The following is a 15,466-nucleotide window of genomic DNA, read 5'->3' as shown; positions in this document are numbered from 1 at the left end:
ATACTCTACTACTACATCTAATTACTTTTTCTTTTGTAGTTTTACGTATTTATGCCTTTCAATGTATTCAAAAGACAAGAATAATTGACTTACAGTTTTGCAAAAACAAATCCAACTATTTGCAAATAAGAAATACTCCCACTATCTCAAAATAAACCAATCTTAAATAGAATGTGTAATTTTCTAGCATGTTCATTTATTTTGAGACGTATTAAGTATTCAACAGGGAGTATACTAATTAGGTACACGGGACTATATATATATTGGTGCATATACATCTCTTTAGGTGCACGGGACTGCATATTTACTGAACGAAATTTAAGCGGTGCATACATACATTGTTTCACACACAGAGTCGGAAAGAGATAAATTGTTTCACACACATATATCTCTTACCATGCATGCATATCGATTAATTATCAAAGAGCAAGTTAACGTATATATATGTAATCAGATGTAGCATTCGTAGAGCTTGATGTCCATCAGCAGCCTGAAGTAGGTGAATCCCTCGACGGCGTCGGCGCGGAGCGTGGCGACGCCACGGGACATGAAGAAGTCGCCGGTGCCTCCCACCACGGAGATGTCCCTCGTCGCGGTGCTGGGGTCGGCGCCCATGAGGCTGAGCGTGCCGCGGCGCGCCGTGGAGTTGAACACGACGGAGAAGGCGAGCCACGCGTTCAGCGTCGACGCCGCCTTGCCGTCGTAGAGGTAGAGCCCCTGCGCCCTCACCGCCGTCTCCTCCAGCGACGGCGGCAGCGCGCTCGTCCCCTCCGTCATCGGGTCGTTGAACACCACTGTCGTGCCGAAGATGGTGGTGTTCTTCGCCGCCCTCAGCAGCGCCGCCGGCGAGGCGACCACCGCCGACGTCGAGTTGGCCGTGCTGTTGCTGAAGTCGTAGAGGATGTCGTGGAAGTAGAGCCTCATCTCCTTGCACGGCTCGTCGTAGCTCCTGACGAACCTCCTGCCGCCGCCGCCGCCATGGACGACGGTCGCCGAGCTGAGGAGGAGGCCGGCGACGAGGAAGATGGCGGCGACGATCAGAGACGCCTTGGACCAAGTAGCTTGCGTTGTTACTCTTGCTTGAGGTAATTAATTAATGTACCACTTGGCTTAATTGATTGATTAAGCTTGCTTTCTTGCAGCTGTTAGCCTGTGATCGATGTGGCGAGCTCGATCGAGATTTGCGTACCTATTTATAGTGATGAGAAAGGTTTTGCATGCATGCATGGATATATTATATATATTTCTTGCTGGTCCGATTCTCTGGTCCTGAACTCCTGATACTGATGTTTCATTTAATTAAGAAATTAAATGGAATATAAACTTGGCTTCTACATCAAGCCGGATGCACATAGCCATGCCCTACTGCTGATGTATACGGTACTAGGGAAAATTGCTAGAAGAGATAGCACGTCTCTTTCAAAAAAAAATTATTATAAATCTCAAGAAAGCAAAAGAGATTTGTTTAGTAGTACTCCCTCCAATGCCAGAAGAGTAATTGTTAATATTTTCGACAAGGTTAAAGTTAAACTACTAGTAACTAAAAAAATTAGTTTAAATAAACTAGAATAACACATATAGAATAATCTAAAGGTACTATAATAGAAATAAATATTTATTTATTGTATACATTATAATAGAAAATCATAGCAAAGATATGTTTTGAAAACCGTGTCATTATAAAGAAAAAGTCAAAAATTATAGAACCGGAGAGAGTATTTATTATATATTGAGATACGGGTGGCATATCTCAAATTTTGCAAATATAGAGTGGCATGGTTCCAACAAACCCTATAAAGTAATACACCTTCATCTAAAATATAGTGACTATTGGTTACCAATCTAAACATACTTTTATCTAAATTCGTAGCTAAATTATTATATATATTTTGAGACGGAGGTAGTAATTTCTTTTTATGTTATAACTAACACCCGATATGTTAAGAACTAACGCATATGATGTTGGAAAGCCACCAAGGTGCCAAGGTTAGTGGGCAAACCTCAAAGAAAGGAATAAGAGGCTTCTCTGACTGATTTTAACAACGGCTATTACATGTTTCCTGTGTGTTTTTATGCGGCAAGAATATTAAAATCATGGTTGGAGAAAAGATATTTGATAAATACATGGTATGGTAGAGTAGTTGCTGAAAGTACAACATCTAACAAGGACATGTTAACAAAATAGCACTATTGAAAACGAGCTGTCGTCATTGGTAGGAAAAATGAGTTGTACAGGACAAAAACAACGTGAGGTTTCTTCTTATGTGGAATAGGAAGTTGCACTGATTGTCCTGTGAAGGGCTTGCCACCAAGGTGTATTTTCCATCATATATATACTACCTCCGTCACATAATAACTATATTTCTAGAATTTAAATTTGACCCAAAAAGTTGTCATAATAGAGTATTAATTGTCCTATCAATCACTTCTCATCCAAAATTCTCTCTGTTCTACCCTCAGCCACCCTCCCACTTTTATCTATACACTATTCAATGAGGGGCATCATAGTCTTTTTTCTCAAACCTTAATATATATATATATATATGCCAAACAACCTATAATTATAATTATTTTGAGACGGAGGCAGTATATCACAATATGGCTTGACGAGTATGTGACTAGAGTGAAAAAATTCACATTGGGATCAAGAGAACATAATATATTGAACCTATAAGTTTATTTAGGGTAAGGATATATATGAAAAAGCAAATACACTGACTATATGTGTTGATTAATGTTGGGTTTAAATGTGTCAATGAGATATTTTTGTCTTTAATATTTTAATAGTTGTACTACCCAAATTATAAGGAGCATTCACATTCCATGAAATATGACCTGTATTTTTGGCATAATATTAGTGCAATAAATCTAGCCGCGTGCCAATGGCCAATGCACGGGCGTCGGGCAACCCCAATAGTAGTAAAACTATCTTTAATGCAAATCTATATACAACCAATTTACATAATAAAACCGGTATATATTACCGTTTAAAGTGGACTCAAAAGATAACCCAAAAAACATCAGTCCTATCATTTCACCAACAGCTAATTATAAGACATAACACTTGTTAGTTAGAAAATAATTTGAGGGTAAAATTTTATGTGTTCCTAATGAATTAAAAATTAATGCTGAAAATAAAACTTGATAAAAAAATTCAAAATTAACTCTAAAATTAAAATTTTGGTTGCTACTAATAAGCCGAAGAGCAAACGGTAGAGCGATACAATAAGTAGAAGCGTACCAGACATTAATTAGGCATCCCGGGTCATAGCCTGAGAAATGGGATCTCTTGCCCTTTATAGCCTGTTTGTTTTTTCCACCATGGATGGACTCTCAAAGTCCAAACTGCAATAGGCCACAGGTTGTGGCCCAATTCTGGATCCACCTCTAACTATAATAGTGTAACGAAAGAACTCATAAAACTAATTGTTATATAAATGCATCTTTATTGTATGAAAATGAAGATGTGATACATTGTCAACAGATTGTCAGAAAAGACAAACTGGTTTGTGTTACATTTATTTGCACATTCATTCTTGCATATCACTATCAGTACTCGTCGTAAAACAAACCGGTATCGAGATAGAAATTCCAAAAAAAAAAAACTAAACATCACGTTAAATATATATAAAACGTGCATCACGTGTGCAATCCATACGTGCACACACACACTCACACACACACACACACACACACACACACACACACACACATATATATATATATATATATATATATATATATATCAGACGTAGCATTCGTAGAGCTTGATGTCCATCTGCACCCGGAAGTATTTGAATCCCTCGATGGCGTCGGTGCGAAGGGTGGCGACGCCGCGCGACATGAAGAAGTCGCCGGTGCCGCCCACCACGGAGATGTCCCTCGTCGCGGCGTTGGGGTCGGCGCCCATGAGGTTGAGCGTGCCGCGGCGCGCCGTGGAGTTGAACACGATGGAGAAGGCGAACCACGCGCTGAAGTCGTCCTTCTTGTCGAGAAGGTAGAGCCCCTGCGCCCTCACCGCCGTCTCCTCCAGCGACGGCGGCAGCGCCCTCCCCTCCGTCATCGGGTCGTTGAACACCACCACCCTGCCGAAGAAGTAGCCGGGGCTCGACACGGCGGTGCTCAGCGCCGTCGGCTTGGTGGCCGCCGCCGACGTGGAGTTGGTGGTGCTGTTGCTGTAGTCGTAGAGGATGTCGTGGAGGTAGAGCCTCATCTCCATGCACGGCTCGTCGTAGCTCCTGACGAACCTCCTCCTGCTGCTCCGGCCATGGACGACGCTCGCCGAGGTGAGGCTGAGCAGGAAGATGGCGGCGACGATCATCAGAGACGCCATGGACCAAGCTGCCATCGATCTGGGCCTAGCTTGCAGTGTAATGGAGCTAGCTAATTAAGTAGCTGAACTTAACTAATTGAATAACCTGTGATCGATCAGCTCGTGAGAATTAAGCTAAGCGCGCGCATGCAAAACAGTACGTGTTAGCTGCAGCTTTTATTAGCTGTGATGTGGAGCTCGAGTTGCGCATGCTTACTAATTTATAGGAGATGTGGGGCTCGAGTTGTGCATGCTTATTAATTTATAGGAGATGGCGGAAAAGGGAATATTTCCTAAACTAAACCAACCTCTGAGTATAACATTATTGTACCAGATATGCAGTGGCGTAGCTAGAATTTAGAGTAAAAGTGGTCTATCTATATGTAATAGATCAATTAAATGGGTGGCCTACTATATAATTTTTATTATATTAACTCGCACATATACTACAGTTTTAATCTCGATCAAATTTTTAGATGGTTCATGGACCACAGTGCCACATAGCTAGCTACGCCACTGTAGATATGTCAGATACAATTACTGCTAGGGGTCGTTCAAGGGGTCGTGGAGGTCCATTGATAACTTACCAACATCATTTCAATATTGAAATCTTTAGGGCCTCTTTGATTTGTAGGAAAAATGTAGGAATTTTGGATGATTTCAATCCTATGGAAAAAATCCTATGAAGGCCTTTGAAACAAAGGATTGAATCCTATCCAATCCTTTAAAATTCCTATGGAATGGGTAATCCTATGCACATTTTGGAGGAAAGTTAGCAAGAGGTCTAACCTCTTGGAACATTTCCTCTGAGTCTATCTCTCTCATCTGATTCCTGCATTTTTCCTGTGGTCCAATCAAACGGCCATTCCTGTGTTTTGCAATCCTCTGTTTTACAATTGTATTCCTGTCAGAATCCTGTGTTTTTTCTATTCCTCTGTTTTTTCATTCCTACGATTCAAAGGGGCCCTGAGTCTTTATCTCTCCTCAAATTCCTGTGTTTTTCCTGCGACTCAATCAAACGGTCATTCCTATATTTTTCCTGTGTTTTACAATCCTCTATTTTACACTTATATTCCTATCAGAATCCTATATTTTTCCTATTCCTCCGTTTTTTTCATTCCTGTGATTCAAAGGGGCCCTAAGATTTGGCCCCGAGCTTAGGAAAATCCTGGGTCCGCCACTGTTCTGAGTGGTAGATTAATTTGAGCTAGTTGTTAGGATAGAAAGAGGAAGTAAGACGAGCAAATTGTTTATTCTCAATTCGGAGTTGTTAGGACAGACAGAGGAATCAAGTGAGACCTACGCAAAGATACTACTGTTACTCTGGCCTGTTGCTTTAATTTGCTTGATTCTGAAGCTGATAAATGTACTGTGGATTATGTACCGTAGGGTTAACTAGCCAGAGAAGCTGGCTACTGCTGATTAGCTAGCTAGTGTTTGCTGGCTTTATTGCTGCAGCTGCGGTGGAGCTAGAGTGGAGACCAACGCCGCGTCCTTCCCCGTATGAGTGACTTTCCCTGCACCAGAAGCCGAAGATTGTTGATCATCCTCCACCGACGCAGAACCCTACTCGATCGGCGCAACCACCACTTATTATTATTTTTTTACATTTTAGAACTTTTTAAAAACTTATTTTACAAAATAAATCTCTAAAAGAACTTATTCCGGGAATAGATTTTTTTCCGCAACATCAATATCGTTAGCACAATGATCCAACATGATGACGCCAAAGACATTGGCGCTGCCCCTCTAATCTCCCCGCGGAAGTTAAGCCACTTATATTGTAACGCGCTGAAAATCATCCTAAGTTTAAATCGTGCTTTAATACATTTCTAGAAATTTTTATAGTCTAAAAGAGCCTTCAACAATTAAAACTCACTAAGATTTAGTCAACTTGGCTTGTGAATATTTTTAATAAATTTCCCTTGCTTCAAAATGTGTAACCAATTTTTACTTGAATTTTCAGAGGATCTTGAATAAGTTTAAGACAACAAAAACAATTAAAGGAATTTTATAAAAGTAGTAATATTTTTAACCCAAAACTAATATATTATAAAAATTTATTCAATTATAGATTTAATGAAACTATGCTAGTGCTGTAAATATTACTACTTTTTTCTATAGAGTTAGTCAAACTTATAGTAGTTTGACTTTGACCAAACTCAAAACGTCTTATAATCAGAAACGGAGGGAGTAGCTAGCAAGTATCTATGGCTGGAGCAATGGCTAACGCCTGATATCACCACCCCTAGCGGCGTGTCGGCGGAGAGGCTGAGTACCCACTGCTAGAGCAGCGGCTGACGGCCAACATCACTAGAGTTTGAAGAGCTAGGGCGCCGCCGAATGGCTGGAGAAAGGATATAGTGATGGTTTGTTTGGGGAGCTTCTAACTGCTGCAACTTCTCTCAGAATCAGAAGCTCCGCAAACAGACCAACTTTTGGTCCAGATTCTGAGAAGATGTAGTTGTAGAATCCAAAAGCTCCCCCAAAAACTTTTGGAACCCAGCTTTTCCAGATTCTCAAAAACTGGCTACCAACCAGCTACTTCTCAGAACTTAAGCTCCCCCAAACTAGCCCAGAGAGGGTAGCTGTAGAGGGCCAGGATTTCCGGTCACTGGCGAGATGGAGAGGGAGGGCAACCGGAGGTGGGAAGCGGATTCCTGGGCATTGCTGCAGCGGATCAATGCTGATGGGAATTCGTCAACCGAATGGGAACGAGAGAGAGAGAAGAGGAAACCGATGGTCTTTCTCACCAGGTCTCTCTCCTCCTAGCCTTATGGCCCGAGAACGTGCGTCGTGGACTCGTGGGTGCATATGCACGAAATAGTATTTCCGAAGCGCAAGGGGCTTCTTTGACTGATTTTAACAATGGTTATTGCATGTGTTCATATGTGCTTTGATGCGTCAAGAATATTAAAATCATGTTAGGAGAAAAGATATATAATTGATAAATACTAGTACATCGTATGGTAGAGTAAGCTGCTGAAAGTGCAACATCAAACATGGACATGTTAACATATTGAAAACGAATAGCCATGGGTAGGAACAAAAAGGAGTTGGAGAAGAAAAAACGATGAGAGAAGAGTTGGTAGCAACATTTAGTAGGTATCACATTGTTTTATTTGGTAAGAAGAATAGTTTAGATGCAAACTGTAACCAAAACAGTAATGAAGTTGCCAATCAACTTATAGGACACAATTTTTTTTGGCAATCTAAAATGGCCTGAATTTGCTGGGATATTACGAGAAATATAGCACAAGTTGCGTTCATGAAAAGAAATATAGCACAAGTTGCGCGAGGTGTCTACAAATCGGGCATCAGGCGCTGTTCCACCAAGTAGATTGAAAATGTTTCAATCGTTTAAAAAGCTAAAACACAAACAAATCACCTCATGAAATATTTTGCTACAACGTATGAAACAAATGGTTTCCAAAAAATCGGGTGCTGTTTCACCATATATAAAACAATGTTTCAGCAAATAGCGAAATAATGTTTCAATTCACTGCAACATTTGATCTATACATAGTGAAACATTACGAGTACACTTGCTGAAATATTGTTGGTGAAACAAAAATTAAAACAGATTCCCTTAATAGAACGTTTTCATAATATGTGGGTAATTTATTGCAAGAACGCATGTGGGGCATATGGTGGGAACGGCACAGAGGACCAGGAGGAGGCGCGGGAAGGGGCGGGCACCTATTTTTATGGCACTGATCGGACATCCGATCCCCAACATTTTCGCAAGTTGCGTTCGCGAAAAAAAAAAATAGCACAAGTTGCGTTCGCGAAAAAAAGAGTTATTCGGCGCCAGTAGGCCCAGTACACTCTTTCCTTCGGCCAGAATCCCTTTCCGGCCCAACTCTGAGCCCAGCACCGTTGCCTTGAATCCCGTTTTCGGCCCAGCCCAAACCCATATTCCAACGGTCGGGGAACCCGAGCTCCAACGCGAAAAAATTCGAACTCCCGCGGCGGCGCCTCTCTGTCTCTCTCTCTCTCTCTCTTTCTCCGATTCAATGGCGACTACTCGAGACCTCTCGGCGATCGACATGGCGAGAGAAGCCGCGGCACCAGGGCGCACCGCGGGGAAGGCCTCCGCGCCGTCGGGACACCACCACGCGGGCGCTCGCGGCGGCGGCGGCGACCTGTGGTCGGAGATCATGGCCAGCGGCGGAGGCGGAGGCGCGGCCCGCATCGGCGTGGTGTACGGGCGGCGGCGGGCGGCGCAGGAGGCGTCGAGGCCGAGGGGCGCCGTCGATGTGTGAGTCTCCGCAATCTGATCGATCGATCTCCCGGGGGTTTGGTTCTAGGGTTTTGGATTTCCTTTCGATTTCCCCTTTCCGCTGACACGACGATGGTTTTTTTCTTTTTTTTTTCAGGAGAGGCGTTGCGGCCGGCGAGAAGAGGGCGAGCTTTGAGCCGAGCAAGAGGACCAGCTGGAACCGGTCGCTCTCCATCAGGTGGGCTTCAACTCCACTGGCTTCTTCAGTTTGATGCTACTCCGGTTATAAGTTCGATTTAATTTCTGTGGAATTTCCGAGATGCTACGCTGCTGAAGGGAAATTAAATCTCCCCTAAATTTTGTAGCAGCTGAAAGGGATTGAAAACTAGTAGTATAATGCAACGAGGAACCCTGTTAAGCTTTCAGTAAAGCCGGGCTCGCAGAGCCTTTTCTCTAAAATAATGCAATGAGGAAATCAAATTCCAACCAGATGCATCCCCATCTGTGAAAACATTAGATTTTGCAATGCCATTAATTTCATATCTCTAGTTCGTTGCTCTATGATCGACACACCTTTTTTTAGTCCCTACATCCCACACACATTAGACCGTGAGCTGTTCATTAAGCAATGCGCGCTTACCAATAATAAATGACATCCCCTAGTTTTATACTACATCTGTCCCAAAATATAAGAACCTATAGAGCAGGATTTTAGTATCAATTCGCATAGGAATGCAAAAATTTGGAGAATTTTTTGGCGTTCCAAAAAGACACTATTGTGTAGTTGGGCCATGTTCTAGTGACCGTACAGCTGTAATAAAGCTTTGTACTGTTCCCCTCGTGCTCACTGCTAGCTTCTTGTAGAAGCTTTCTACATACTCCCTCCGTTCTTTAAAAAAAGACAAATCTTGGGTTTTCGTGTCCAACTTTTGACCGTCCGTCTTATTTGAAAAAAATATGAAAAAAAATTAAAAAGACAAGTCACGCATAAAGTATTAATCATGTTTTATCATCTAACAACAATGAAAATACTAATTATAAAAAAAATTCATATAAGACAGACAGTTAAACGTTGGACATAGAAACCCAGGGTTTGTCTTTTTTTGGGACGGAGGGAGTATGTCCATATGAGCAATAACCATGAGTGAGGACTGAGGAGGTTGAGCTTCTCGTGGAAGCCTCTCTACCGTGGACGGGGCTTCATTAACAGGGAGTCCAGTAGAGAAGCTAGAGATAGCAGGTTCTTGTTTTAGTGTTTTACCTTTAAAATTTAAATGAGTTTCTTGTTTTCCCGTTCTTTCATTTGAATGCCTCACATCTCTCTTTGTTCAGGTGCTGTAGTTTTCGCATTAAAGTTTGTATTCCTTTCTTTTATTTTTCATTGTGTACTTAAGATAAATGGACTCCGGAACATGTCAATCTCGTAAGCAAGTAAGAAATATTGCAATGCTAGCGTTGCTTAGTAGTCATTACCATGCTCATGCTAGTGCGTGTTAGTATTTGTTTGGAACTGTCATTTGTACCCCCAAGATTATATTTGCCAGAAGCTACATACTTTTTAAGTTGATCTTTTATGCTGCCATTGTACGGATTTCAGAGGTGTTAAATAAATTTTAGACCTAAATGCAATTTTTACAGCATTAAATGTTAGAGTTGTGAAATATTTACACTTTTGTTTCTTGATTTGGGCATTGAAATTTCCGTGAAGTTTTGAGATTTGCCATTCTCAAGCTAGTGGAGATTGGACAACTCTTAGGTCCCTGTGATGTCATTACCTCCCATGTAAAAATCGTTGAATAAACTTACTACATGACAGAATAAGTAGGTTCATAGACTATTTTGCCACATGCAAATTCAACAACCTAGGTGATAGAGAGTATTAAGATAAATAACTTCTGGTGCAAATCTCAGTATATACCTTCTGTTACAGAATGGTACTCCTTAGCACTTGATAAATATAATATAATAATATTTTTGTTCACAATGAATAATGTGGCTTGCAAGATTTGAATTATATTTCAGGTCCATTGCCCTTTGTCCTATTCGTTTGCTTATGAAGATCTGATCTAACAATTGTTGGGTCTTAGTAGATGTAGAAGAATCTCAGTTCTCAACTTCTCAAGTAAAATTTTTAGCCTCCAACATTGTTTTCTTAAAAAAAAATGTTCTGGTGAAACTTGACAGAGGACGGGAAAGTATCCTTTTTGCTCCTGGAACAAAAATTCAACCTCAGCAGAATCCTTGCAGAGCACAGAAAAGGCCACCAAAGCCGGGTAACCGAGTGGTAGGGCTGATATATTTTGCCTTCGTGTTTGCTAACAGCATTAAAGTGGTTTGCCTTTAAATTTGCTATTCTATTGCAGAAAAGAACTTTTGGGGGGCCTCCTGACTTGAAGAAAGAAAAGGCTTATTTTGAAGAAGTTGATGCTTTTGAACTGATGGAGGAGAGCCCTTCACCTAAGAACTTTGGCACTTGGGCGAGAGGAATGGAGCAGAATTACATTGTGCATGATCTATCTGCAATACTGGAGAGATGGAAAATCTCCAAGCTTGCGAAATTTGCAGCATCCAGGCCCTTGTTTGATATCATGGAGACCCCAGTTGTACCATCAGTCCGTAGTGATTGCAGTCTTCACGACAGTCATAGAACCCCTGAAAAGGATAGGGGGTCTAGAACAAATCCTATGAGAAGAACAATCCCTTCAGGGCTCAGTGACAAAACCAGCATTTTTACATCCTTTAGTGAGCTTAAGATTAAGGAAGAACCTGATGATAGCAGCATTCCATCATTGAGTGCTGAAGCTATGACTGCCTTTGCTCAACTCCTTTTGGTTTGCAATCAATCTGCACCTATAACCCTAGCTGAAGCGTTTTCCACTTACTGGTAGGTGGTTCAACCTTACATGTTTATTAACTACTATGCAGTCTTTATTCGTCATTTAACGAAGATGTTCATGGAAATAGTACACCAGGCAGCATTGTGAAGCTTGGTGAAGGAACATTCGGTGAGGCCTTCAGGGCTGGTAGTACTGTCTGTAAAGTGGTTCCCTTTGATGGAACATCACTAGTTAATGGAGAGACCCAAAAGGTTTATTTCATTCATTTGTGCTGTCCACTCTGAAATTTTCAGGTACTCATTAGTCATTGGATGGTTCTGTTTTGCAGAAAACAGAAGAAGTTCTTGAGGAAGTTTTGCTTTGTCTAACACTTAATAATCTAAGAGCAGACCGGGGTGATAATGTGAAAGAAAATTCATGCCATGGTTTCATTGAGACAAAAGAGTATGCGATTTTCATTATCTTGTAGTTATCTTTGTAGAAATTGTATGAAATGACTAAGCCAGCTTTACCCAACAACCAAGTGGCCTAAATTCTTCTGATATTTGTCTGTTTTTGCAGTTTTTGGGTTTGTCAAGGTCCATATGACCCTTCACTTATTTGTGCTTGGGAAGATTGGGATGCCAAATGTTGTTCTGAGAATGATCATCCAAATGATTTTTCGAATGAACAAGTAGGATTCTGATCGTTCAAACCACACATCGTTCAGTTATTGTGGTGAAGCATGCGTGACCATTTCTTCTGGTTATCACATCTTTTTGTAACTTTCTTGCAGTGCTATATTGTCTTTGTGCAAGCTGATGGTGGGAGAGACCTTGAAAAATTTGCTTTGCTTGACTACAATGAGGCTTGCAGTTTATTGGTTCAAGTATAAACCTGGTGTATCCTAAGCTTTTATGAACTTTACCTCAACTACAAAGTCTTTGGATAAACTATAAATCATCTTATTGATGCAGGTCACTGCTGCTTTAGCTGTTGCTGAAAGCGCGTGCGAATTTGAACATCGAGATTTGCATTGGTTTGTACTTTCAAAAATGATTTCCATTCACATCCTTAGTTTAGTGTTCTCCAACGAAATGATGTAACATTGATGAGGTAGTTTATTCTTTTTAGTTTTGTTAAGTGTTTGTACAGGATGCAAAACAAGGGCCAATATTTAGAATGTGAAATTTTGATATTTTTATAAGTACACGTGGATTTAATATACCAGGTAGCTGGGAAAATCCTAACAATACTTAAAGTGGGTCAAAATATAGGTGGTGACAATGGGTGGACAGAGTTGAGTTGTTTTTAAGGTTCCTATTGGGAACCCCAACTGCTCAGACCAATTGTTGATATTCTTTCTTCTCAGTTTTAGTTGTCTATTATTGCTTACAAGCGGCTCATTTCGCAGGGGTAACATTCTATTGGATCGAGATGAAACACAAGACAAGAATCATACAATGGGTTTCACTCTTCAAGGGAAAAACATGTGTACTAGAACTTTTGGTTTGAACGTCTCAATAATTGATTTTACGCTTTCTCGGATCAATACAGGTACTCCATGAACCTAATATTTTTTTGCATTACATTAAGCTGCACCCATTTGTAGTTTTAAATTTTGATGTGGCCTACAATTTCTAGAATTACTAAAACTGGTGATTTTTTGTATGCTTTTGTGTTGTGATCATAAGCAAAATTTTTAGCCACAAAAAACATTTGCAGAGGAATACTACTGTCCCAAAATAAGTGGAGCCGTGGGTATCTGTGTCCAACGTTTGACCGTCCGTTTTATTTGAAAAATTTATGAAAAAAATAAAAAGAATCAGTCACACATAAAGTACTATTCATATTTTATTACCTAATAACAATAAAAATACTAATCTCTACTATTATAAAAATTCAAGATGTTTTTACCTAGCTTTTCGTACGTCGACCAATTGTGAGTCGGTGAACGTTCTTGGGTATTTTTCCTTGTGTTTTACGTTTCCCTCGAATCAACTTGCTATCCGATTACGATTAATTTCCATGTCTGTAACTGCGCTCGCGTATGAAATAGCCCTGCCTGGGCCAAGCTTCTAACTGGGCAGCCCATGAACTGCTCCTGTCAGGCACAAGTTTGCAGTCCACACAACACATCCCACGTGCATATGCAAATCTACCTCTTGGGCCAATCTGCCGTTGTCCTCATGTCAGCCCGTGCATGCATGTTGACCAAGCCATTCTCGTGTTTATATATATGGGTGGACCCAGCACAAGCGCTATTACTGAGAATTTTTAATATTTATTTATAAGTATTTTAAAAAATAAATTCCCAATTCAAAATTTTTCCAAAAATATATTTTCTTCTCTATCTCTACTATTATAAAAATTAAAGATGTTTTTGCCGGTATTTTGATATGCCATTCGTGTATGAGACGGTTTTTAAGATTGTTCGCTTTTGAAAATACATATCCGTATTTGAGTCTGTTTTTAAGTTTGTTCGCTTTTGGAAATACAGTAGGAGTCGTATAAAAAATCTCTTTAAAAAACTCGTATGCTAACTTGAGACAATCGAACTCCTAATTGCAGCTCATGATTTTCTAAATATATATATATATATCCAAGCGAATTCCCACAGTAAATTTCACCTTAACTAAACCGTATATAATAATAATAAGATTAAAATAGCCTTCACCCGTTGCAACGCACGGGCATTTTTTCTAGTCTTAAAAAAAATTCAAATAAGACGAACAGTCAATCGTTGGACATGAACAGTGCAAAACTGCACTTATTTTGGGACGGAGTGAGTAATAATTACATTTGCACCTCCAAGTTCTTATTGGATCTGATAGATCCTAGCTGAATATGCCCATCTTCTGGCTAGTCCATGTACGTTAACTTCTGGTATTACTATATGATCAATTCAGTTAGCTCCATAAAATATTTCAAGTTTGCATCTCAAGTGCTACGCATGTATGTAACACCTTTGTGGTTCTTGTTCTTTTTTCCTCAAGAGCAAAGTGATACGGTCATTTCTCATTTGTTAGCCTTTTACGTGTTATGTTTTGTCCATTTGACAATTTTTGTGTTTGTAATGTTACTCTCCAGGTGATGCTATCCTCTTTTTAGACCTGTCAACGGACCCTGCCTTATTTGAAGGACCAAAACGAGATAAGCAGGTTTTCAGATGATCACTTTGAAAGTAGCATGTTAAAACATTTTGGGCTAGTGTAATATATGTTTCTTATAATATGCAGGCAGAAACATACCGAAAAATGAAACAGATTACCAATGATTACTGGGAGGGCAGGTAAGTACTCCACTACATAAGACACAGAACAATTCTTGAGCCATTTACATACGCGTGTCATTGACATTGTTGCAGGATTCGTAGTTTCAGACCAACTTTGTTAGCTTGCAATAGCAAAGTACTAATTATTCTAGCCGACTCACAAACTATGTGTATGGCTATTCACTAGCTGAAGTTACTTTTGCATGGATTTAAAACTACAGTAAACTTTTTTTAATCAGAAATTGATAGAAAAATACTTTCAAAATCGGAAACATTTGAGGTCTGTTTAATTGTCATTGCAGCTTTCCAAAGACAAACGTCGTATGGCTAATTTATCTTGTCGATATCGTACTGCAGAAGAGATACTCCGTGAGTTCATCTTTCCTGACAACGTTTGAATTTGCGCTGATTTTGTTATTGCCTACAAATCAAATTTGCCACCATTGCTAACCTCAGTAACTGTTGCTAGACATTTACTTCCAAAGACGACAGGGAGCTCCGAGCGTTCAAGAAACGCCTAGCCAAGTATGATTCCGCTAAAGATTGTCTCACTGATTCTTTCTTCTGTGACCTATTATTGTCCGACGAGGATGCACAGCCCTCTACAGCCTGAACTGCCTCTTATTTAGTTCGATCCGAGAGATGACATAGCCTTCCTCTCCATGAAAGGGTTAATGTTACTTGTTAATTAATCAGTTAACACAAGCTCCTCTTCCTGGGACGTACAAGAGCTAAGATAACTTGTTGCCCGGTAACCTTTTGCAAGCACTGTAACATAAGTCCAGTGATCCATCTAGGATCCTTGCATTTCTATCATCTTTATTTTACGTTTTGGCCTGAAC

The 15,466-nt window shown here is 40.3% G+C and overlaps 3 protein-coding genes across 3 annotated transcripts; 1 reads left to right on the top strand and 2 right to left on the bottom strand.

Moving 5' to 3' along the window:
* Positions 1 to 75: 75 nt before the first annotated feature.
* Positions 76 to 1,359, bottom strand: LOC127780317 (dirigent protein 5-like). The gene is made up of 2 exons (XM_052307222.1): positions 1,325 to 1,359; positions 76 to 1,075 (listed from the first exon to the last, which is right to left on the bottom strand). The coding sequence occupies exons 1-2, from the start codon at positions 1,357 to 1,359 to the stop codon at positions 451 to 453; spliced, it is 660 nt and encodes a 219-aa protein (XP_052163182.1). The 3' UTR covers positions 76 to 450.
* Positions 1,360 to 3,730: 2,371 nt separating this feature from the next.
* On the bottom strand, positions 3,731 to 4,526 carry LOC127780564 (dirigent protein 5-like). Its single transcript, XM_052307490.1, has one exon. It carries the CDS (start codon positions 4,346 to 4,348, stop codon positions 3,746 to 3,748), a length of 603 nt encoding a protein of 200 aa, XP_052163450.1. The 5' UTR covers positions 4,349 to 4,526; the 3' UTR covers positions 3,731 to 3,745.
* Positions 4,527 to 8,308: 3,782 nt separating this feature from the next.
* Positions 8,309 to 15,435, top strand: LOC127780556 (serine/threonine-protein kinase haspin homolog). Its single transcript, XM_052307476.1, has 14 exons — positions 8,309 to 8,573; positions 8,692 to 8,772; positions 10,719 to 10,818; positions 10,898 to 11,418; positions 11,499 to 11,622; positions 11,700 to 11,815; positions 11,933 to 12,044; positions 12,147 to 12,239; positions 12,328 to 12,389; positions 12,765 to 12,907; positions 14,441 to 14,511; positions 14,590 to 14,642; positions 14,927 to 14,993; positions 15,094 to 15,435. Exons 1-14 carry the CDS (start codon positions 8,329 to 8,331, stop codon positions 15,235 to 15,237), a joined length of 1,932 nt encoding a protein of 643 aa, XP_052163436.1. The 5' UTR covers positions 8,309 to 8,328; the 3' UTR covers positions 15,238 to 15,435.
* Positions 15,436 to 15,466: the final 31 nt, after the last annotated feature.

Source organism: Oryza glaberrima, chromosome 7 (assembly GCF_000147395.1).
Source record: "Oryza glaberrima chromosome 7, OglaRS2, whole genome shotgun sequence".
In the NCBI taxonomy this organism is placed as follows: Eukaryota; Viridiplantae; Streptophyta; class Magnoliopsida; order Poales; family Poaceae; genus Oryza; species Oryza glaberrima.
The sequence above is the reverse complement of the archived record's forward strand: the minus strand, read 5'-3'. Positions and strand labels throughout refer to the sequence as shown.